Source organism: Brienomyrus brachyistius, chromosome 4 (assembly GCF_023856365.1).
Source record: "Brienomyrus brachyistius isolate T26 chromosome 4, BBRACH_0.4, whole genome shotgun sequence".
Taxonomy (NCBI): Eukaryota; Metazoa; Chordata; class Actinopteri; order Osteoglossiformes; family Mormyridae; genus Brienomyrus; species Brienomyrus brachyistius.
The window spans coordinates 11736065-11759075 of record NC_064536.1 but is presented as its reverse complement, the minus strand read 5'-3'; the positions used below and the strand labels follow the sequence as shown (position 1 = coordinate 11759075).

At 40.0% G+C, this 23011-nt stretch overlaps 1 protein-coding gene and 1 long non-coding RNA gene across 4 annotated transcripts in view; one reads left to right on the top strand and one right to left on the bottom strand.

The window, feature by feature from the left end:
* Positions 1-6474: 6474 nt before the first annotated feature.
* LOC125739806 (pancreatic progenitor cell differentiation and proliferation factor-like protein) lies at positions 6475-8749 on the bottom strand. Its single transcript, XM_049010266.1, has 5 exons — positions 8613-8749; positions 8439-8518; positions 8226-8321; positions 7891-7987; positions 6475-7234 (listed from the first exon to the last, which is right to left on the bottom strand). Exons 2-5 carry the CDS (start codon positions 8491-8493, stop codon positions 7222-7224), a joined length of 261 nt encoding a protein of 86 aa, XP_048866223.1. The 5' UTR covers positions 8494-8518; positions 8613-8749; the 3' UTR covers positions 6475-7221.
* Positions 8750-19232: 10483 nt separating this feature from the next.
* Positions 19233-23011, top strand: part of LOC125739808 (uncharacterized) — a 46392-nt gene continuing 42613 nt past the window's right edge. For 2 of the 3 annotated variants that reach the window (XR_007397317.1, XR_007397316.1), the window contains exons 1-2: positions 19233-19682; positions 21344-21490. This is a non-coding gene — a long non-coding RNA (uncharacterized LOC125739808). The remainder of the gene's footprint in view (positions 19683-21343; positions 21491-23011) is intronic. The other variant, XR_007397318.1, reaches the window with a different exon arrangement.

Here is a 23011-nt window from a genome sequence, read left to right as displayed (position 1 = left end):
CATGAATATCTTCTGATCCTAGATGGCGTTCTTGGTTTGCTTCGGGGCATGAATTTGAACCCTTTTTTTGAATAGAGAGCACCATCTAGTGGTGTCAGAAAATACAGCAATTGGTTCATGAAGCTTCATTTGGTCATTAATATCAGGTGCATTTGTTGGCCTTGATTGAAAGTAAAGATGTTTCTTATAGATCTGAGATAAATAAAATTTGTGAATTTTTTTCTGAAAAACAAATCATTTTCTTTTTAGTTCTTCTTTTGAGAAGCATCTGTGGATCATGTTAAATGACGCAATGGTGCTTTCTTAACATTTCTAGTACTTTTTTGATATTAGTTAATAATTAGTAGATTAAATGAAATAACATTTCATTTGTCAGTTTACCATAGACAAAGCACCCTGAGGTGATGAAACACCTCAGATAACTTAAAAATTGGTGCAGCTTGTTGGTCAAGTGTGTGTGAAGGTAAATCAAAATTGGAATTATAAATGTATTTGGCAGAGGGGAGGGGGGGTTGGCACTGGACTACGGCCACCGAAGATAGACACTTTCTTGTTAATGCAATAACTCTTTTCAGGTACATTGTCTGGAGTATAAACTGGAGCCGGTCCAAATTCTAAGATATATTGCACCAAAATTGTGGCAATGCCACATGGTGATACAAAAATAAGCACAGTTGCAAACACTTGATTCCATAAAAATAATAATTCAAAGATTATTTGACGGGTTCTTCTCAAACTTTGCAGATACATTGTATGAGTGAACAACTGGAAATCACCAAATTTCAATACAAATCACCCTAAAATTTAATCAAATGCCACTTATTGTAAATATAGTGAAGGGCAACTGGGGCAGTTTTTTTGCCAGATCACTGGAGGTTCCGTATGCACAGTTAAAAACTAGGCAGCAGTAACTTTTGAATAAAAAAAAAAAAATCAGAATAAGGTCTTCATGTGTTTGCATGTATATACATTACAGTATACGGTACATACTTAGTTATACCATTGGTATGTCTGTTATGGTTGTTAATGTTATATAATGGAAAAAAATGGTATCGATGCAAATAAGAAAGTAATAAAAAAAAGTATAAATATTTACACAAAAAATTTTAATAATATAAATGTAATTTTAAGACGAACATTACGACATAAACACAGAAGGTTTGTGACTGAATCAATTGTACTCCCCCTCCCCCACTACTCAGGCCCTGTCACAGCTGAAAACATGTTGGCCCCAAAACTGATGTCACGTCTTCAATTCCCATCCTGAACCTCAGGTGCTGCATCAGTGAGCTGAAACCAAATACATTTCGTTGTGTTTTATGATTATTTTCTACCACTGAACGTGGAAGGCGGCACTCTTTCAAAATGTTCTGTTACTTCCCCTTTATAATAGTCGCTTTGTTACAGTCAATTGGTTGAATAATTAAATTATTGAAGCCGCACCAAACGCACAATAGGAACTGCATGAGGTTTAAAGCTGCCACCTGCAGATACGGAGAATCCGGTAGTGGCTGACGTCGCGGCACAGAGGAGTCTGCGGCTAGGCTAGGCTAGGCTAGGCAGCCCTGTTAATTAGGGGAAGGATGCCAGGGAAAGATTGATAAATTATACATGAAAGGGAGGCCTTGGAAATAATGAAGTTCCCACGCACTGTCTCGCACGCCTGAACACCGCCTCTGAATTCCCTGCCAGCGTTCAGCAGTTCTCAGCAGCGTTAAGAAGATTATATCTACTTGTTACTAATGTGAGTGAAGGGGAGGCTGTTTGCTGGGGTCATGCTGTTCCTGAAGGGGTCCTATTATAATTATGGCATGGAAATGACATGCACTTCCTTTACGCTGGTGTGTGTGTGTGTGGATTATGTTTATATTACATTGTGGGGACCAAGTGTAATAGAAACCTGTTATTCAGACATTGAGGGAACCATTTTTTAGGTCCCCACAAAGTTCTGAGAATCCAATACAAAAACTACAAATGCCAAAAGTGTCTTATTTTGTTTAGTTACTTAAGATTAAGGTTAGGGCTGGGTAGGGGTTAAGGCTGTTGTGACTGGGATTAGAGGTTTCCCATAGAAATGAATGGAAGGTCCTAATTTAGATAGGTACACTGTGTGTGTGTGTGTGTGTGTGTGTGTGTGTGTGTGTGTGTGTTTCTACTTGACCCTGGAATGCTCCTTGATACAAAATTTCACACCTGGAACACCATCAGAATTCTATACCTGGCTAATGTTACTTTAACTCTTTAATCTGGATTTAACCAACAATTTCAGGACCTTACTTAACCTTTATAAAATAATGTTCCTCTAATAATGAATAATTTACCACCAGAGTAGGACCAAACCCATAAATCCCTTAACATTCCTATGTACAGAGCACATTTTCCACATTCCCCAAAGGCTATCCATACATGCAAGCCTTGGGCCAAATGTTTACACATTATAACAGTTTTGCTGTGCCATCATACATATGAAAATATATATCTTGTTTTTTAAAAACACCTGAAAAGACTTTTTTTTTACATTCACCCTCAAATGAAACATCTTGAGAAAGAGCAGAAAGCCTCTCTCTGGAGAGCGGTCTTGGTTGAGGAGATTAATGTCGACTCTGAAATCAGTATTGGGATCTATTGACAGTAGCATTAAAGACCTACTGTGTAATTGACATAAAATCTATTCCTTTTCGCTTCATTTTGGTTTTCTCATGAATTATACACCACCCACTACCCTTGAATACAGAAGACTTTAGATAGAAGTCCAAATTGTAGATTTATGGGCCTCAAATCCAAACAGAATATATTTTCCTTCTTGGTATATGGTGTATTTATGCTGGATTGTTGTATAGATTTCAATTTACTATGCCATTAGAATAACTATTAAGTGATTTCAGATCACTCACTCCATGTTTTGACTTTGAGGATCCTGGTGGCAAAAACCTGTGCAGGGAAGGTGTCAGTATCTCCTGGGGGGATTCCCAAGCTGTCTGGCTTATGACTCATTAGTACTTCCCAGGCTCATCCAGGGAGTCCATTGGCTGTTGGTGAAGTGGTAACCATGTAAGGTAGACCTCTGCTGGCCCTCTGCTATTTAAAGGAGCTCCATGTCAACTCCAAAGCTCCCTCAGCTAGCTAAACTTCTTACCACGCCATTGAATGCTGGCTCTGTGACTTTTGCAGCCGAACCCTATTACAGCTGCTTGTACCGACAAACCCCATTCTTTCAGTCACTCCCCACACTTCAGGCCTATAGATAAGGACAGAAGCGTAAATTGGCCAGTAAACCAAGGCTTTGTCTGAGAGCCTCACGTTACGCTTCGCCTCCGCTGCAGCAAGCGAGCGGCTGCACATCAGCTGCACCTGACTGTCCGCTTGTCAGCTCCACTATCCCCTTTTCCTTGGAATAATTTAAACTTCTTAGCTGCTTCCTCGACTTACATAAAACCAGAAGCAGCTCTGATCTCTCCTTCTCAAATGTAGCACAAAAAAAATGTAGCAGAACTGGGAAAAACAACATTCACTAGCAACTTCAAAGATATACTTGCGGAGCCCCTTTCTTGACATAATGATAAAAATTTTACAGTATATACAGTATCATGGCCACGTTTTATTAATTTGTTCCCACGATATATTATAATGTGGGCGTGATTCACTATGTAGCCTCCTTATCTCCTAATGTGTCACTCTCATTTAAGGCACTAGACATCAGTATATATAAACATACATACACAGACACACACACACACTACATACATACATAATCCTCAGGGATGCACATAACGCAAGTACGCATTCACCTTTAAAAGGGATCCATGCGGAAATGGATTGTTGTAATTCCGTAGGTATGCATTCGCTCTATGACCAGTCTATGTCAAAACTTGTGTGAAGGTTCTGGAAAAAGGAAGAGGACAAGAAGCACCACTACTAGTTAAGCAACCTGTAGTTAACTATTCCGAGTGTTAAATCAAGGTTTAGTAAACCATTCCAGGCACACGGTTGTCTTTATAGCCAGTAACCCGCAAGCTGGAATAACATTATGATGCAGCACGCAGACCTCATGTATGATTGATTTTTACCGTGAAACTGAGTTTGGTCAGTTAAATGGACTTTAAAGTCTGGTCGTGCCTGTTATTGTGATAGAGCCTGTATGAGATGCCCATTGTGATGGGCACAGTGATTCACAAAGATGCATTTTACACGCTCCCATTGTGAAGACCATTCCAGGATAGAGACATTTTGCACATCCATCATTACAAATATAAAGTGCCTTTATTGTGAATCCGGCATATGTTGCATGCTCAATTTGTGGGGAGACATTTAATGAGTTTTTCTTTATTTCCGAGGCCTGCATGTATTACATGAGCACCCATTAAACGTTTCATTGCTTTGCAATATGGATAATTAACACGGCATCGATACTGTCTGCAAGTCTGGCATTTTACTGTAGGTTTTGGTTTTGAAGTTTTGCCTCCGAACTTCATGTCACTTTCACTGACAATGTTTCCGTGGACTTTGTGTGAATAACATTTTGGATTGCAATGAAATTTCAATAATAATAAGAATACCGGTCATAACAATTTGACTGCCAGTTATGAAAATGAAAGTGTGTTGAGTACGCAACAAAAAAAAAAAAAAGATCTTTTTAACATTTTTGAAGACAATACCTGTCGCTAAATTGACTATGATATGAGATGACAAAAGCAATAATATTGAGTTATGAACTGTATTGGTGGTAACTTCTATGAGAGAAGTCTTTTATCATTTCTTAGAAGTGTAATTTATTTTAACATTTTGATCCCTGCACTGGTAATAATGGCCCATTCAGAAACCGCTAGTGACAATAGCAGCACAATAACAAAGTCTCAGAGGAGGAGAATTTCATAAATACTGATTAATGACTATGGTTTATTCCAATATGAAGAATTTATGTTGAATGAGTTTTTCTACCACATTCCCAGATTAATTTGATTTTGATGGTCATATTTGAAAAAAAATATTTTCAAGTTTTGTACCCTGCCAAGGGTTGGCAGTAACTTCCGGGCTAGACTACGGACTCCCCGAGACCCTGCATGGGACAAGCAGATATATGAAATGGATGGATAGATGTTCAGATTTCATGGAGTACTTGAAATGCCTGCTGTTACGGTTTACCCGATGGAAGCGATGCTATTATTATTCGCTATACTTTTCAATTACAGTTCTCTGATAGCGATTATGCTATGATTGGGTGATTGCATTGTTTATGCATATCAGACGACTAACTTGTAGCGTATTTCAATAGCTTCACATTGTTTTTTTTGGTGAGGTTGACGTGACCTCAGATTTCCTGTTCACCCACGACCCGGATAAAGAAGATTCCATTTTTCTGTACCACGGACAATCCAGTCATGACTAGACCTTGGTATCTCCAAACACCTTCACTGCCATTAAACAAATATAGCAAACTGACAAGCTAGCACCTTTCTCCCTGGGTTGGACCAGAGTCTTTCTATCTAAGGGAACACAAATGTCATTGCCAGCCAGCTCTTTCCGAGCTCTGCGCCCTTGCCAAACTTTATAAATAAGACCAGGCCTAGTTTTCCCAGACATTTCGAGATAAGTCACTAGGCTATAACTGTAAGAGAACACGAAGGATCTGCGCACTTGTCTGCTGAATTTTGCTAATCCTGACAAATGGGCAATAATAAATAGTAGCACTTGGGATTTACCTGTTACATATTAATTAACAGCCACGCCAGAGGGAATGCGTCTCCTTTTCATTTTGGGACTGGCGTATGTGTGACATTTCCTTCTTCCTGAAATCTGCGTTGACACAAATAAATGCTCGGTTGCGCAGCGAACGGTCATTGGTCCTCCTTACAGCTGCTGACTGTGACGCTCGGGTACATGTATCCTCGTTGATTAACAGTGGAGAGATCGCGGACCGTGAATTAATGGGTAGGGTTTAACATCTGCCATGTGGAGGCTTTATCTTGGTGTATCTGGAGTGGAGCAGGTTATATTAGCACCACGCTTATCCAGAACATCTGGGACCCTGCCTCGGTCAGAGAATTAGCCACATTTCGGCAACATTCTATGTTCACAATACGTGGCAAATAAACCATTGGGGATCAGGCTTGATGTCAGCTAGTTGACCAAAGATCTGTATTTACCTCATTTAACATTCAGCTAGAACGTTGTGTGACGAAAAGGGTTTTGAGGTTTTTTCCGTGTGTTCTGATATACATGCACACAAATCCACTCGATTTACATCTGAAGATATTTGCATTTAAATGATCTCTGAAGTGAAAAGGTTTGATATGTAGATATTCAGTCGATTCCTTTCTGGTATATGAATGATTGGAATTTAAAGAAAAATAGAAGCAGCGTTGTTTGTTTTAATTGCATGGCTGCACATTAACCGTAAAGTTTATAATATATGAGCCTACTTTACTATTAAACATGATCTGTATACAAACTCAGGAATTTCAAGGAACATTCATAGACATTTAAAAATGTATTTATTTTCTCAGTACAAAATGTGCAAAATAATAAATACAAAAGACAACATTTATTATTTGAATTACTGGTTAGCATACAATATATCTAACTTACATTAAATCTTTCTTTAAATTGTTCATTTGACCGCTGTTGAGAACAGCAATGGCTAGACCTTACTGGAGGTTTCTGTTTTTAAACCACTGGTAAAGAAAACTTGCTGTAACTGTATCCACAGACGAATATGAATGCTCAGGTTTAACCACCATTAGCAAATTTATCTAACTGGTAGCTGAAGAGTCTTGTGGTCTTCAGTTAGAGTCAAGCTGTTTTAATTAACAAGAGCTCCTTCACCTCATTCCATCTTTTATGGATACCTTTTCTATACATTGTTTTCTTCAGCTTCCAGTCTTAACTGATAGTAACAAATAATCATATGCATTTTGCCTTCTATACCTAAAAATTTACTTTGGCCCATTGTGTGTTATGTTTATCAAACGTTTCAAAGAGATTCCCTGACTGCAGAGACAGTACCTTCTTGAATCTAGGTGAAAGGCCACCCTGTACAACTGAAGCTCTGCGCAGAAGTGTCCTAACCCCAGAAATCATTTTAGACTTAATCCCTGTCTTCCCCTCTGCTGCAGTTTTCCAGGAAGGAGATGTAGGAGTCAAGGACATGTGGTGTCCACTCAGCAAGTGGTCTCACTTTACAGGTTTCCCGACGGGTCCAAGTCCTTCCCAGGTCCTCAAATATTAACTGCTAGCACTGTAGAGACAAGAGTAGAGAGAGTGGCTGTTAAAAAACAAACTGCTGTCAGGGGTTTGGAAAAAGCAACCAGGATAACATCATACATGTTAACTAATATGTTCCTTCTAGAATTTATCTACTGTATATTTGATGAGAAACTAGATTCGTATGCTAACACAAGGGTGCTTTTATGTCAATTGTCCATTTATGCCATGTCCTGACAAAAATTGCATGCTTTTTTAATGCACAGCAGAAAAAAAAACACATTGAAAAAAATGCCTTTTTATTCAAATGGACAAAAACTAATGTATTTTCTAGTGTTGTTTATTAAACAGTTACTGTCATTGTGCCAATTATGTCAAATTATAGTGATTTAATACCCTGCCTAGCGGATCCCACAGACAATGGACAAGATGTGAATAACTGGCTTATGAATAAATTATTCTTTTGTCTGGAAAATGTTAATTTGAGTGAAAATGTGTGGTTCTCTGTCTCCTGATAAAATGATTGCTCTTTATGTTTGTTTGTTTGTTTGTTTATCTTTCAGCATTGCAAATGCCAATATTAACTAATGCTAATTCTGCTTTTGACTTTTTGTATACGCTTCATGACTTTTATGACTTAATAGAAGTGCGATCCATTATTGACTAAGGAATGGAATAATTTAAACGTACCTGTTCATGGTGGTTGGTTCTGTTACAGGAAGGGAAACCACTTCACATGTGAAGAACTTCTTCATCCACCAGCATTTATCAAATGGTACTTGTATGCCTGCGGATTTTAGAATAAGCTGTGTCAGACATGCACGCTTGCCGATTATGTGTTAAAGACATCCACGCTGTTTTTTTTAGCTTAGAATGCAAAGCAGTTGTGAGTTGCTAGTTTAAATCCTTTGATCGTAAACCCTGCATGTAACCAAGCAGAAAAACCACAATGTCAGCTAACGACCTCAGACGTATCACAGTTCTGGGAAACGACTGCATAGTGCAATAACAACAATTACGCTTACCGTGTGAGACGGGCATCTTCTCCTGATCTCCGGCAAGATCACAGCAAGATTGAAAGGAGCTTGAAGAGGAACTGCTGGAGGCAGAGTTGAGTCGCGCTTCACAACAAAAAGAAAGAAACGCAAAGATTAGGATCTGCAGGTTCCGAGATCTTGTCGATCACATTTGTTCAACTGATGGGTGAAGGTGATCTGAAAATGAACTTTCGCTCTTACTTCGGTAGAAGTGATTTTTTGCGAGCAGGCATCCAGCTGACGGGACTGCTGCCATTTTGTCGGTAGAAATACTAGCAGCACTGTATGAGTAAAACCACAGGATTAACATATGGTAACTGCAATAAACAAAAAAAATGAACAGACAGAAGGCACTGAGTTAGCGTAGAACCTTACCTTTCTGTGTGAGGTTTAGGCTGGTATATGTTTTAGAAAGAGCTCTTCTCTTCTTGACGTGTTAAGGAAGCAGTTTGCGAGAGTTGACCTCAGCCTGGCTTTATAGTGCAAGCTCAGGAGCTCCTGTAAACAGTGGAAAGCAGCCAAACACGTGAACAGGGAGTGCAGTAGACACCGAGGAATGTTTTGACAACAGCCTGGCTGGTGACACGAGCCGGATCTCTGCGTGTTCGCATTTGTCATCAATGACAGAAGTTTCTCGGCGAGCCTCCGCTGCTCTGGTATTACCTAGTCTGGCAGCTGCGCTTCAACGTACCTTTTTAACCTTTAAAAGATAGTTTTGCTTTTTAATAAGGCGCCTCAGATACACCCTCTGCACTCTGATTTGGATAAATTCCCTCCAGTAGAGGGCTACAAGAAAAAAACAAATGACCCAAGCACAGGCGAAGGGGAAATGTTACAAAGACAACCACACAATGAAGTAATTATTACACGCTCACAAGCTGACTGTGCAGTACTGCTTCATTTACCGCCGTGGTAAATGAGCTATATACTGTGGTAATTATTACACTGACAAAGGCAAAGTATGCTATTCATGTTGGGAAAACACCGCATAATGGTGTAATTAGATCCTCATGGAACATCTAATCTAAGCACACCTGTAATCTTTAATCTGTAAACACCGGGAACCTGTAATCTAAGAGGCAATACGCTTGCTGCATGTTTGGCTTAGTCCACAGTGTACGAGAGGCTGTCCCAGTACCGTGCCATCATGCCTACATGTGCTTAAACAAAAATACCCAGTGACGGGCACAGTTTTAAAACAGGGCATGCTGCAGGCTGGCTTTGGCTATGTAAGCCTCCATGTGGGTCATCGAGGGTATGCAACCTGAGAGCGCTAGCAGATGTTTTGTGCACTTTGCAGTGAACAGAGAAGCACCGAAGCCACCACCAGAGCCCAGCTGGGGGGGGGGGAGGGAGTATTTGCATGGGGTTCGTGGCCTGCGTCCAGGACCCCCAACGACAGCTGTCACGGCAATAAATATGGCGCCTTTTACATAATGCACCAGCAATGATGCTTCTGTGATAAGAATGATTATCCCGTGCACATATAGGGATCCGAACAAGGCTGTAAAGCGATTGTGACAGTGTTTAAATAACGCAAAGCTTGTTAGCGATCTTCTAAAGCCCATCAAGCAGCGTGCAGCAAGGCAATGCCGGCGGACATGTCCCTCTTCTCCAGTCAGTGTCCCGACCTGGCCGAAATATGACACCTTGGAAGGGATGAATTAGCCGCAGGGTCTCCTGTTTGATGTCCAGTTATAGCTCCTGTTTAACCCCTACCCCAATTCCTCCCTCACGTGTCGGCCCACCGTGCAAACAGGCAGCTTCACTTCTGCACAAACACTCATCCTTTCTGCAGTGCTAGAGAAATGAGAACCGGGATCCGAATCAACGTTTCAATTGCCTCTCCCATAAAATGCAATGCTGCTTGATGTCATTACAATTCGCGCCAAGCCATTCATTAAAAATGAGGAGTACGGGTGTTTTTTTCTTTATTTATTTTGTGGCATCATTAACTTGTAGACACATTCAGCGCTGCGATACTGTAATAAGGCTCCCGTGAATTGAAAGTGATCCCTCGACTATCAATTTGATTTCATTTAATATTTTTTTTTGCATGGTTCATGAAAATCAGTCAGCATTTCTCAGAATGTTGATAACCCTTTCAAATTTAGTTAAACTCATCATGCGATTTCCTTCTGTGGTATATGCTGTTTTTGCAAAAAAGCACATTTTCTAGTAATGCATATAATAATGTTCTTTCAAATGGGAAGTTATCTTTGAAATATAATACTTTTTGTCCATGCAGCCTGAGAAAAGCCCTTGTGGCTCTCATTGGCTGAGGGCTGTCCCCCAGCACGATGTCACCGCTTGCATCACTGTGTACCAGAATAGTGACAAGAAAATCCATTTGTATAACATTATCAGTGGTTTGCAGCCGTCCTAGACCCAATAAACATGCTGTTAACCATTCACTACTGTACAATGCTTTTATTGTAATGTGTCCACACACAGTATAAGTAACATTGGAATTTATTAATAAATATGTGTAATAGGAAGGAAAAGGCTGCTCTGGGTTGGCGTCCCATCTTGCGTTGTTCCCTGTCTTGTGCCCACAGGCTTCGGACCCGCCAAGCCCCTTAATAGGATAAGCGGTTTCAGAAAATGGATGGAAGGATGGATGGATGGATGGATGGATGGATGGATGGATGGATGGATGGATGGATAAGGGGACTTATACAGTCACGTCTGTTCTAAAAGTTAAAGACCATGTGGGCACACACAGAAAAATGTTAAAATTTAAACAATTATCTGTGGTTAAAAGTTTACAGCCAATCTCATGCGGTAAGAACGTGTCATTTCTCGTTCCCTACCTTACAAAATGCAGACAGGTAGATATCAGACTAAGCATGATCCTACCCTGTCGATTCTGCTCGTGATGTGTAGATGCAGGATGTGACAGGGGGCCTGGTCCTGTTTGCAGTGTCGTTTTTTCCTATTGGAGTCTGTTACTAAAGGAATACAGTAAATATGGAAATGCCTATTGCAGCTAAGGTTGGAACCTGCACAGTCACTGAAGTGGATTATGGGTATAGCGACTGCCATAAATGTATGACTCATGGAGCACTCAGACACAGAGTATCTGTCTATAAATTATTTTAATAAGCAGAATGACAAATGCGGATGAAAACTGAAAAGGCGTCCAGTTTTTTCGCAGCTCGCTTCCTTGCCGAGAATCTAATCTAAACAGAAATTAACTATCAGCTATGATGTCATTCGAACTGAACAAATGATCATGTTGTCCTGCTGTTGTTTTTACTCCTGTGGAAATGGACTGTGACTCTGGCAACCTGACACGCTCCAACCAGTAAGCATGGACTACGGTGGCTGATGAGGGTCACAGGCTCCATGTGCAATGTGTTATTTCTATGACTGACAATTCTGAATGGCACTCAGTTAAACTGAAGGACAGCCCATGTTTACTTTTGGAAATAAATAATATGCAGTTTGCTGATGGATATGGGAGGCAGAAAGGTTTCTCGCTGGCTGAAAATTAATTATTAAACTCCTTGGTTTAGAACACCAGTTTTTTACAAAGTAAATGGTAATGGTGAAATGCTTTAAGCTATCATTTATAAATGTATCAGTGTTCCCTATGTATACAATAAGCATAAAAAAATCTAAGTGTGTTTATCTTAACAATATTCTGCCAGCGATATTAAACCACCTCTGTGGAGGAAGCAGAAACACAGTAAACCTTGAACAACTTATCACAGGATGCATACGATGTTCACAGAAAGGCTTTGGGACGCTTGCTTAATTCTGTAATAATGTTGCAAATTTACTGGTTTCATGACAAAAGTCCATGGATAAGCAATGGTTAACATACCACTGTGACGGACTGGCATCCAGTCCAAACATTTTCTTTTTATTAAGTGTCATACCTGTAGTTTTTTTTTTCTGACTGACTCTTTCAGTTCATTTCTTACCATTTTGCAATCAATTGCAACTGTAGTCATTGACTCCTAAGAAGATACTATATTTTGGCTTTCAATTTATTACTACTTCGATGTTTTTCTTAAAACTATTGATTGTTCCTAATGATATATATAAAATTATATCACAAATTATATCAATTATATCTATTCATATCCTACTGGGTTGCAGGGGGTCCAGAGCCTATCCCGGAAGCAATGGGCACGATGCATTTCTAAACAAAAGAATAAATTGATTATTTTGCAATAAAACCAATAAATTTGCAATTCAGCATCCCAAAACTTCCTATGACCGCTGTTTCTGCAACATGCAACATGTTCAGGCCCATGCAATACATTATGTCTTTATGTCTTTTAAAAGCACACAGCTTTCTGATTAATGCACACTTTACAGCACTGTGGGAAATATCTTAGGCTGCCAAAGAAAATCTTGTTTATAGAGAGTGAGAGAGAATACTTTATGCACCTCTATGAGGATAATGTTTAAAGCTATTTATCAGGACAGTAAAAGTATATCTACACTGAAAAAAAACACATTAGCATATATGCATACAAATAAACATTAATACAGCCCAACGTAATAAGAATTTCTTCAGTTCTCCAAAAAGTCACTGATATCTAATTGGATAGCTAGCCTCTCCTCAGGGGTACTGAAGCTATTTGATGTACTTGTTAAATTTTACCACCAGCTCACTAAATTAATTAATTTAATTAATGAACATCTCTGGGATGTTGCTGGGGGTGCAGTGTGGAGCTTGCAGGCACTCCCTGTGTTTTCATGCGTTTCCTCTCCCACTACAAACCCTTTCGCTGTGATGAACTGGCATCCCATCCGGGGTGTCCCTCTGCCCTGTGCCCTGTGACGGACTGGCATCCCATCCAGGGTATCCCCCCGCCACTGCCCTGTGTCACCTGTGATAGGTTCATGGTTAACCCACCCTGCATCAGCAGTTATTAAAGATGGATCAAATGATCAAAAGTGTTTCAGGTGTAAAGAAAGCTGTTTTCTAGAGTGTCGCATTTTCATTCCACCAGCAGGTGAAGAAAGTGATTCTAACACACTTTACTGCATTGAAACAGCAAGCCTGAGTCATCTCTGTGTCCAAACCTTCACTCACGTCACACTCTTTCTGATCAGAAGTGTGGATATCTCGTTGTCTTTATCTCTGAGAGCAGATACGATTCTTTTTTTTTTTTAAACAAAAGCAGCCCCTAGGTTATGACAGTACAATCTATTACACATCAGCCCTTTCTGCACAACATGAACTGTGTCACGTCCATCCATCCTTGTGGAAGGCAGATGTGACAGGTGTCATGGCACTGCAGAGGCAGATAGACCAAAGTCACTGCACCCATTGTCATATTGACAATATTGATTCTTTCAATGGGAATAAATTGTATCTTTGGTAACTGGCCAGATAAGGAAATACTTTAACTTTTAAATTTAATTACCAAGCATGGTCCTTTAAAGTATTTCATTAAGCAGTTTTGTTAAACGTACCCAGATACGGATATATAGCAAAGGTATGACTTTGTATTACTTTTTTCCCTTTTGCATGTCCAAGTAGCGTTCTTCAATTGTTTTCACATATTAATACTGCAGTAATTTTATTCAGCATAACATAGATTTTTTGTACAAATTGCACTAGTTTTTTTTTAATCTATCTATCTATCTATCTATCTATCTATCTATCTATCTATCTATCTATCTATCTATCTATTGTACCTGTGATGATTTACATTTATCTTATATTGTAAATAAATGTTTTAGGTTGGGTAGCTTTCAAAAGCTTAGAAAAGATTAAACCAGGACAGGTAATGGACTTTGCTATGTACCTGACTGGGAAATAGATTTGGGATGAATGAGCAGAGCATGATCAGGACATGAGCTTGGGAGTTTAGATGAACCATAGTTATATAACTGTACTTAGAACTACTAAGTACAGTTACCTTTCATGATCTCAGCGCTGCCTAATTTAAAGGATTATTGTAAAGTATTAATGTCCAATATTCATGGTATTTATAGCCTCAGCAAGTCAGTTACTCCCAAATAGCAGGTCTCATTCTTGGTTTTAGCCATAAAATACTTTGCCATGAAGCTGTGGGAGACTTAATTTTGAACTGAGCATCCAATCGACATTGTTCTCTGCTGGTCTTTAAATGCCACTTAGTTGATAATCAGCTTCATTGCCTAGAAATGTAAAGGGCGAGACTCCAGAGACCATTGGGCGCCTGGCTGAAGAAGTAAATTCTCTCTTTAATTTAATTTTAAATCTAAAACTAGTCTCGAAAAAATTGGTAGAAGTCATTGTTCCAAGGAACATCTCGTCAGGGATAAACAAAGAGCTTTAAAAGGATTCAGAGCAACATACAGACAAAGCAAGCACGCAGATTTTAAGGCACTCAAGCAGAATGTTCCAGAACTGTGTATAAAATGTTATGTATAATACCAATATCGGAAACAATGATTTTTGAAATTGCAATCCATCCATCCATCCATCCATCTCCCAACTTTTATCCAGTATAGTGCAAATATATATGATCATCAGAGTTGGCTCAGAAGAAGCGTTATATTCAATATCTGAGGGTACAGGGTGAAACAATAACTGCTGCAATAGCAAACAACCATAATTTATGTTGTATCCATTCAGCCATTTTCCATAACTGTTAGGTAACTGCGGGGCTGTAGAGAGTCTGAGCCCTGAATGGGACGCCACTCCACTGCAGAACACCGACACACTAGAGGAAATTCACTTACCATGCAGCAGAGACATTTAGAGATAAATTTAACTATTTAATATTTTCTGTGATACCAGGACTACATTTAACCTAATAACCTTTGTATAAAGCAGTTAATAGCTCTTAATCCTAGTCTGAGGCACCTAGTTGTACTGATTACTTAATTTGAAGTAACTTACACATCAGTACTAGTTTAAGAGCTTGAAGAACTCGGTTACTTGTTTTCGCCAATACTCATTGTTTAATGAGCTCAGTTTAAATAAAATGTTTAACTAGGTTACGTGACAGTGGCTCAGTCATTCATTATCTTCACAGATTTGTGACTGTGCAGGAACAAATCTACAAATCATTAGTTAGGTTAATAATTAGCAATTTAGCATCACAGTAACTACTTGTTGCTCAAATTAGTCTCTTTTCAGAGCACTTAGTATATTGTTTTTTTTCATGGTAACGGATAAAATTATAAAGGTTCTGTCAAGTCTAGTTCAGTCACGATGAAGGATTCTAACACGTTACACCCAATAGTGTAGATTTTTTTTAACTTTTTATATAAATTAACAACAGCAGTTAAGAGGAAGGTTTTAATTCTTATTTTAAACCACTACAACTCAGATGCAAGAACAGGGTCTCAGCCTGACTGTTCCGATGAGTCGTAAAAGCTTTTGCCCTCTTTACTATCTGGGCCAGCTGTCATTAATATGTATTTCGGTGTGATCGTGCTAACGAGCCTGAACCCATACAGCTGCAATGTGGGCGTGTCCTGGCTGGTCGCCCCACAGGAGCAACGCGCCCAATACAGTCAGTGAAACTGTACACCAAAGGCCACGCCCCCTTCAATCCTATGCTTTCCATCTGGGTATGTTTATAGCCAGGCAGTTGGATGGTATGCAACAAGAAAGAAATAGCTCTGCATGAATTTCTGCACCCATAACCTTTAAACAATTTTCCTCTGCTTGTATTGTCATTGTCATTCAACAATTTTTAAATTCACTTGCTGGATGCTGATGATAATATTTTTTCTGTGCATGCTCCGTCTGTATTACATGCTTACATAGGGTACAGCAGCGCATTTCTGATAGTATAGAATTGTGTGTAAATGCAGGACACAAAGCTTCACAGGGTGCAGGGCTAGATGCCCGGCCGACACAGGGCACACACTCATGATTATACGGGTTGGGCATTTTATACAGGTTGCAAAAGCACATGCAGTGGTTGGATTCACCACGCTAACCACCATGCCAACCCTCAAGCATTTATGCCATTAACAAAGTTATAAAATGACAAATTGTATCAGATACCTTCAGTAGTGGAATAACTTCTGCTACATTCCCTAGAGACTCAGATAACAGCAGACGGAATAACACAATTTGGGATATGAGATGTCAGGCCATCCTTTATAAGCTCTTTGAAGAGATATTAGCAAAGCACCACAATATCTCAGGTATGTCAGTTCGCTAAAATAAATAAAGCTAAATATTAGCTACTAGGAAGTGATAAAGAAGGGCACATTGTGTTCGGGAAGGCTTGAAAGGCTTTTTGATTTAATGAGAGAAATTAGCATCAAAAAGCAATACATTTGTGCTGTCTATGGTTAACACAATTTTTCTTTTTTGTCTCCAATCTGCAGGCATGGTTGTGCAGAGGGATAATATCACATGTAATACCTCACTGTGCACAGTCAATGGCTACTTTAATAAGTACACCTGCTCATTTAGCCAATCAGAGCCGGCCCAAAGCTTTTCGGGGCCCAAAGCAATTTTTGATTAATCTAGCTGTCATTTGTTATTCTCCATCCCATTTTGACAAACTGCTCAGAAGGGGGCCCCCTGGTGGCTAATGGGCCCTAAGCAGCCACTTAGTTCACTTATTCCTTGGGGCGACTCTGAACCCAAATAACCTTCTCCACCAAACAGCGAATCATTTTGCTGCAGGACGGCATCAAGAGGGTCAGTTACTGTGTGGATAAACATTACATCTACTAAAGCATGTGATCTTGGGGATTGTACATACTGTGCCACTGCCAGGCGTCGGGGTTCCAGCATCTCAGAAGCATCCACCCTCCTGGACAACGCTACAATGTCTCGAATTTACAGAGAATGGAACGATGTATAAAAATCATCCAATCAGCGGCAGTCCTGTTGCCAAAAACACCGTGCTAATAGGAGCGAATAGAGGGGAATATCCCGACTTGTTAAAGCTAACAGGAAGCCCACAAGTGCAAGCATCCTGTGTAGAGAGCCATGTCTGCTTCACCTTTGAAGTGGTCCTGGAGAAAATAGGGCGTCCTAACAGATACTAAGTAAGGTTAGTTAGCAAAGTGGACATTTTTTTTTTTTAAGTGGCCTGATTTAGAAAGACAGGCGATATTCTTAGTCTAGCCATTATAACAAACCGGTATCAGACAAGGTGTTCTGCTCAGGCAGTATAGGTACTCAAAGGGCAGGATGGAGCCAACCACACTCAGGGTGGTGTAACCTTGCCCTGCCTCTGCAAGAAAATGCATTTGCTGGTGCCGAAGTGTGAGACCAAATGTGATTTCCTTCTCGTCAGCTTCCGTGTGAAATGCATACAAATTAATCACATACACCCTACTTGGCAACCCAGTTCTGTCAGCTCCACACTAAAAACGAGGTTGTAAAAAAAAGCATTTTTACAATAACGAGACTGGCCTAAATCATCCATTTCCCTACGACAGACTCCTTCCCAATGTCCAGCTTGCGTAGGAATCTCATTGGGGCTTTTGTATTTCCCAAATATGTTGTGATAATCCTTTTATGGTGCCTGCGCTTAATCACTCCAATGATGCATTATAATCCTTGCGCATACAGTGGAAGTCAAGCTGGTCAACAGTAGGGTCATTCGCCGTGCCTTTGTTATGGCACCTATTTCTGTAGTACTTGTCTCTCTAAACAGGTTTTATGTAACAAATTACCTATATTCAGGACCATAAAGACGTAATTCTTGCACAAATACAGAATCATCTCACTTATGATACAAATGTAGCCACTTGAATTTTCCCCTGTTTCCATGATGGGACCTTGGCTGGTCCTTGGCTGGTCCATGACTGGCCCCTGCTGGGTCCTGGGTGGGACCTTGACTATAATGAGATCCCCCACAGTGATGTAACGAACAAGGGGGCTGGCATGATCCGCCCCTTACCTCTGTGTGTAAAGTACTTGCAATGATTTATCCATCCACCAGGGGGAGCAGTGATTATGAAAGCTGAAGTGACTTACCTGAAATCAGGTACAATACCTGATTTCAGGTATCTTAACTTCACTACAAAAAATGAAAATCTAAGCAAGTATAATTTTCTTATATTTAGACAGAATTCCAATTTCATGAATAAACTTACTACACTGCAATAAATGGCCTGTGGAATTTAAGAAAGTGTTTCTGTTGTGAGGCAAAGATGGATCAAAATGTGTCTTAGTTTATTGATGAAATTAGGATTTTGTATTTTACTTCACCTTTTGGAGATGAGGCGGACCCAAGATGTGTGCAGTATAATAATTACAGGGTAACACTTTATAATAACAGTACATGAATTAGCATGTACTAATATGTGAATTAGTAATTTCTTGACTAAGAACTAATGATGAGCCTAGACATGTATTAATCAAGAACTAATGAAGAACTAACGTAACCACGACATGATTCATATGAATTAAGGCATGAATAGCACCGCCTTAATTCATGTTAGTTCCTGCATGTTAGTTAATGTATTAATTAACAGTTTGCGGTAAACTAAATCAAACATGTTCTAAAAGAAAGATGGCACAATGCAAAATCGTTTAGAAATTTGTTACCTGCAGCTGTCACAAACATCAGTGAATGCATCACTGTATGTTGGATGAGTTAGGCGAAATCATTCACTGAAGTGTTACCAATTACACACCTAAACAAAGTAATAAGATTGATATTGTCAAGCAATGAGGGACAGTGTGGTATATGAAAATTAAACAGATTTAAACTTGTTTGGCACATGATGATATAGCTGTATAGCAATGAGAAGACAGTATAGAACTGTTTTCAATCTGACATTTTATCTCCACGTTTTAAGCAGGAAATCAGGAATGAATTTCCACAAACTGCAGACAAACAGAGAACAGCTTAATCTGTTGCTTTCAGAGAACTTATCAGTTGCAACGCACTGACCTTCAGTCCAGTTGGCACTGGAATGAGGGGGCCTGGGCTCATGCAGTGTGTGCTTGTGGCTTGAACCATTCTCTGGCGAACCCAGTGAGTATAAATATAGACCAGACTCCACGTCCTGCACGTTAAGCGCCCTCGGCGTCCACCCTCGCTTCTTGTTTTTTTTTCTTTGCTAATGCTGCATTTCTTTGTTTGCCCTCTGGAATCCCGAATATTTTGCTTTTCGATTAAAAAACAATCTGTATTTCTATACGTACGTATCCATATCATACTAATTACACTACGTGCGTATAGCAGTGCTTTATATGTAGAGCACGGTCTTGGATTTGAGTGAGCCACACATTTATCATCGATTTCTGCTAAATGCATTCCTGCTCATTACTACAGGACATGCAATCCAATGAGAAGAGGCCCATTTCACCTCACTGACAAATGAGGGCAGGCAGGACTGGTGTGAGCAGCTCCAGTCTGTCCTCTGAATTTCCCAGAATCCCCCCATGTTTGGCTGCCACTGTCAACTTCAAAAACCGTGTTAGAAACACTCCAGCGATACCCATGAATCAGAAAGTTCAGGAGCAGAGAGGGTCTACAACCTTTAGAATGTGCTTCATGACAGGTAAGGACTATTTTTACAAGACCTAGTTTTACTAGGTACACTTATATTATTTTGTCCTTAAACACTTTTAGCATTTATTATGGACAAACTTGAAATGATGTGAATAAAATTGAGCAAACTGAATCGCCATATCTCTGCTGCCTTTGTCACAATGCTGTTCTTAGAAATTTGGTACTTGTTTGGATTATCCTGTACTTAAACAAGCCTGTATTACCAATACACGTGTCAGGCCCATTACTAGCATTTATAGACGGTGTTAAACTTTGCTTAGTCTCTGTGTAAACACTAGTCTAAAAATAGCACTAGCAAACGTTACCGCGTTCCTCCATGTTGGAACATTCCCTTCCTGGAATTCATCCACCCCCGCGGCCTTGGCACCAAACAAACTTGAACTCAGTCAAAGTCAAGTTCTTCCTGTTGCTTTCCATAAATGTCCATGCGAATGTTAGTTCCCCCTGAGCGCTGGCATGTCTGCAGATTCAACTGTGTAATCTGTGTTGATAAACAGTAATGACACGGTGCAGTAGTCAATAATGACCTTAATAATGACACCGCTGAGCTGATTTCCATCTACTGTGAAATAATCTTGATCATTTTTGAAAATGCAGGAAGTGATATATTTATATAAAACTCCCCCATTTTGTTGCATTTCTTGAATTTTTAACAAAATCTAATAATACTAAAAACAGGTCACTGATAGAGGAGATTAAAGAACTTTATCATTGTATTATTTCTGATGATTTGTACTTGGAGTTTAGCCCGATCAGCTATAACATTAAGACCACTGACAGGTGAATTGAATAACATTTGATTATCTTGTTACAAAGGCACCTGTCAAGGGTGCCTTCATTTATTAGGCAAGTGGACAGTCAGGGCTTGAGGTTGATGTGTTGGACGCAGGAAAAAATGGGACAGAGTAAGGATCTGAGCGGCTTTGACGAGAGCCAAACTGCGATGGCTAGACGACTGTGTCAGAGTATCTCCAAAATGGCAGGTCTTGTGGGATGTATGAAGTGGTCAGTACCTACCAAAAGTGGCTGATCATTGATGCGCACGGGAAGCTAAGGCTAGTCCATTTGGTCCAAATCCACAGGAGAGTTACTGAACCACAAATTGCTGAAAAAGCTAATGCGGGCTATGATAGAAAGGAGTCAGAACACACAGTGCATTGCATATGGGGCTGCATACGCACAGACCGGTCAGACTTCCCATACTGAACCCTGTCCACCATCAAAAGCACCTACAATGAGCATGTGAGAGTCAGAACTGGACCGTGGAGCAAAAGTGGCCTGGTCTGATGAGTCACATTTTCTGTACCATCATTTGGACAGCTGGGTGTGTGCGTGTGTCGTTTACCTGGGGAAGCGATGGCAGCAGGATGCACAATATAAATAAGGCAAGCCGTCAGAAGCAGTGTGATGCTCTGGGTAAAATTCTGCTGGGAAACCTTGGCTCCTGGCCTTCATGTGGATGTGACATGTGCCACCTACCTAAACACTGTTGAAGACCAAGTACACCCCTTCATGACAACAGTAATCCCCAATGGCGGTGGACAATTTCAGCAAGATAATGTGCAATGCCACACTGCAAAGATTGTTCAGGAATTGTTTGAGGACATGAAAAGGAGTTCATGCTTTTGACTTGACCTCCAATTTCCCCAGATTTCCATCCGATTGAGCGTCGGTGGGATTTGCTGGACGACAAGTGCGATCCATGGAGAGCCCACCTCACAGCTTACCGGACTAACGTCTGGGTGCCAGATATCGCAGGATGCTTTCAGAGGTTTTACAGAATGCATACCTCGATGGGTAAGAGCTGTTTTGGTAGCACAAGAGGGACCTATACAATATTTGGCAGGAGGTTGGCTGATCAGTTCACGTTCTCTCTCTGTGTATATTTATATACATCCATCCATCCATTTTCCAAACCGCTTATCTTACTGGATCGCGGGGGGTCTATCCCGGAAGCAAATGGGCACGAGGCAGTCTATATTTTTCAACATCATTTTAAGGGTATATGCAAGTACAAAGAACTAGGATGCTGGGAGTTCGCACGCTACGCTGCTGCGCGGCGGGAGTAGCAGTCAGAAGTCGTACTGGGCGGAATTGACACGTAAAGAAAAATTTATGTTATGTACAGGAACTGGGAGCCTAATGAACACAATTTAGACTTACAGTCCTCTTCGTTCATACATCGGAAAGTTCGTAAGTTGAAATTTCCTAAGTAGCGGAGCATCTGTACTGTATCTGTGTGTCTGTGTGTGTGTGTGCATGGATGCTCAGTCAATACTTAACCTGCAGTGCGATGTTAAATATTTCTTGAAAAATATGAACAAATCGCTTCAATGCAAACAACTCATTTTGATGCATCACTGTTAGCCTGTAGTTAGCTTTAGGAAGATGTTGCTCAGAAGTGTATCAGCCAATGAAAACTACAACTGTCTAATTACTATATAGAGCGGGAAACTAGACGACAATCTCCAATGGGACAAAAGCCGGCAAACAGGCAAAGTGCAGGAAGAAAGTGCAAGAGGTCCAGTGAAAAGAGTGAGTTTTTGAAATGCTGATAAAAAAATGGGAAAACACATCAGTCAAACCTGATTTAGATCAAGGCAACAACTGTAATGTGTGAGCAAACAGTGTATTTCAGCTGAAGTGTGATTAATTTGAAGCCGTATGACATCTGAATGATGCCTATTTCCCAAAAATCCATGGTGTGATTTGTTCCTGTTCATGAATCAGCTAATAAGGTCATGCTTCACTCAGCTCAGCTCTTTGTCTAGCAGGTCCCTGAAGATGTCATCCTCTCCATTAAAGACTTAATGTGTAGAAATATATATGTTAATGCATTATTAGGGCAGATATTGTTCTTAAACACATAGTCTTGTCTAATCTCAAGTGACAGAAGCTGAAAGAAAAATAATGTAGTGCAAAAGAATGAATGAGTAGATTAAATAATGAATGGTCATAAGATAGATAGATAGATAGATAGATAGATAGATAGATAGATAGATAGATAGACCTATACAAGGAAAATAATATGTTAATGAATGAACTGAGAAACAAATAACTAAACAACAGTAATTACTGTGGCTATACAAAATACACACACCTGTATCTGACATTTATTTGCAAAAATCTGATTCAGTATACATTCACTGAACAGCGATGTTATGTCATTCCCTGAGTATAATAATGTTTTGAGACCATTGGAGAGTTGAGTGATGTAGATGTGATTTGCAGTGTTGATGCATCGGACATGAAGCTTGTGTGTACAAAGGGCGCCTGTGTCATGAGGCAGAGTTTCTTCTTTAGTGGGATGACTGGTCT

Excerpts from the sequence above, each read along its gene's own strand:
- LOC125739806 (XM_049010266.1), bottom strand. The coding sequence starts at position 8,493 with ATGGCAGCAGTCCCGTCAGCTGGATGCCTGCTCGCAAAAAATCACTTC. Across the intron at positions 8,322-8,438 it reads AAAAAATCACTTCTACCGAA|CGCGACTCAACTCTGCCTCC; the intron begins GTAAGAGCGAAA and ends TTTGTTGTGAAG. Across the intron at positions 7,988-8,225 it reads GAAGATGCCCGTCTCACACG|GCATACAAGTACCATTTGAT; the intron begins GTAAGCGTAATT and ends TAAAATCCGCAG.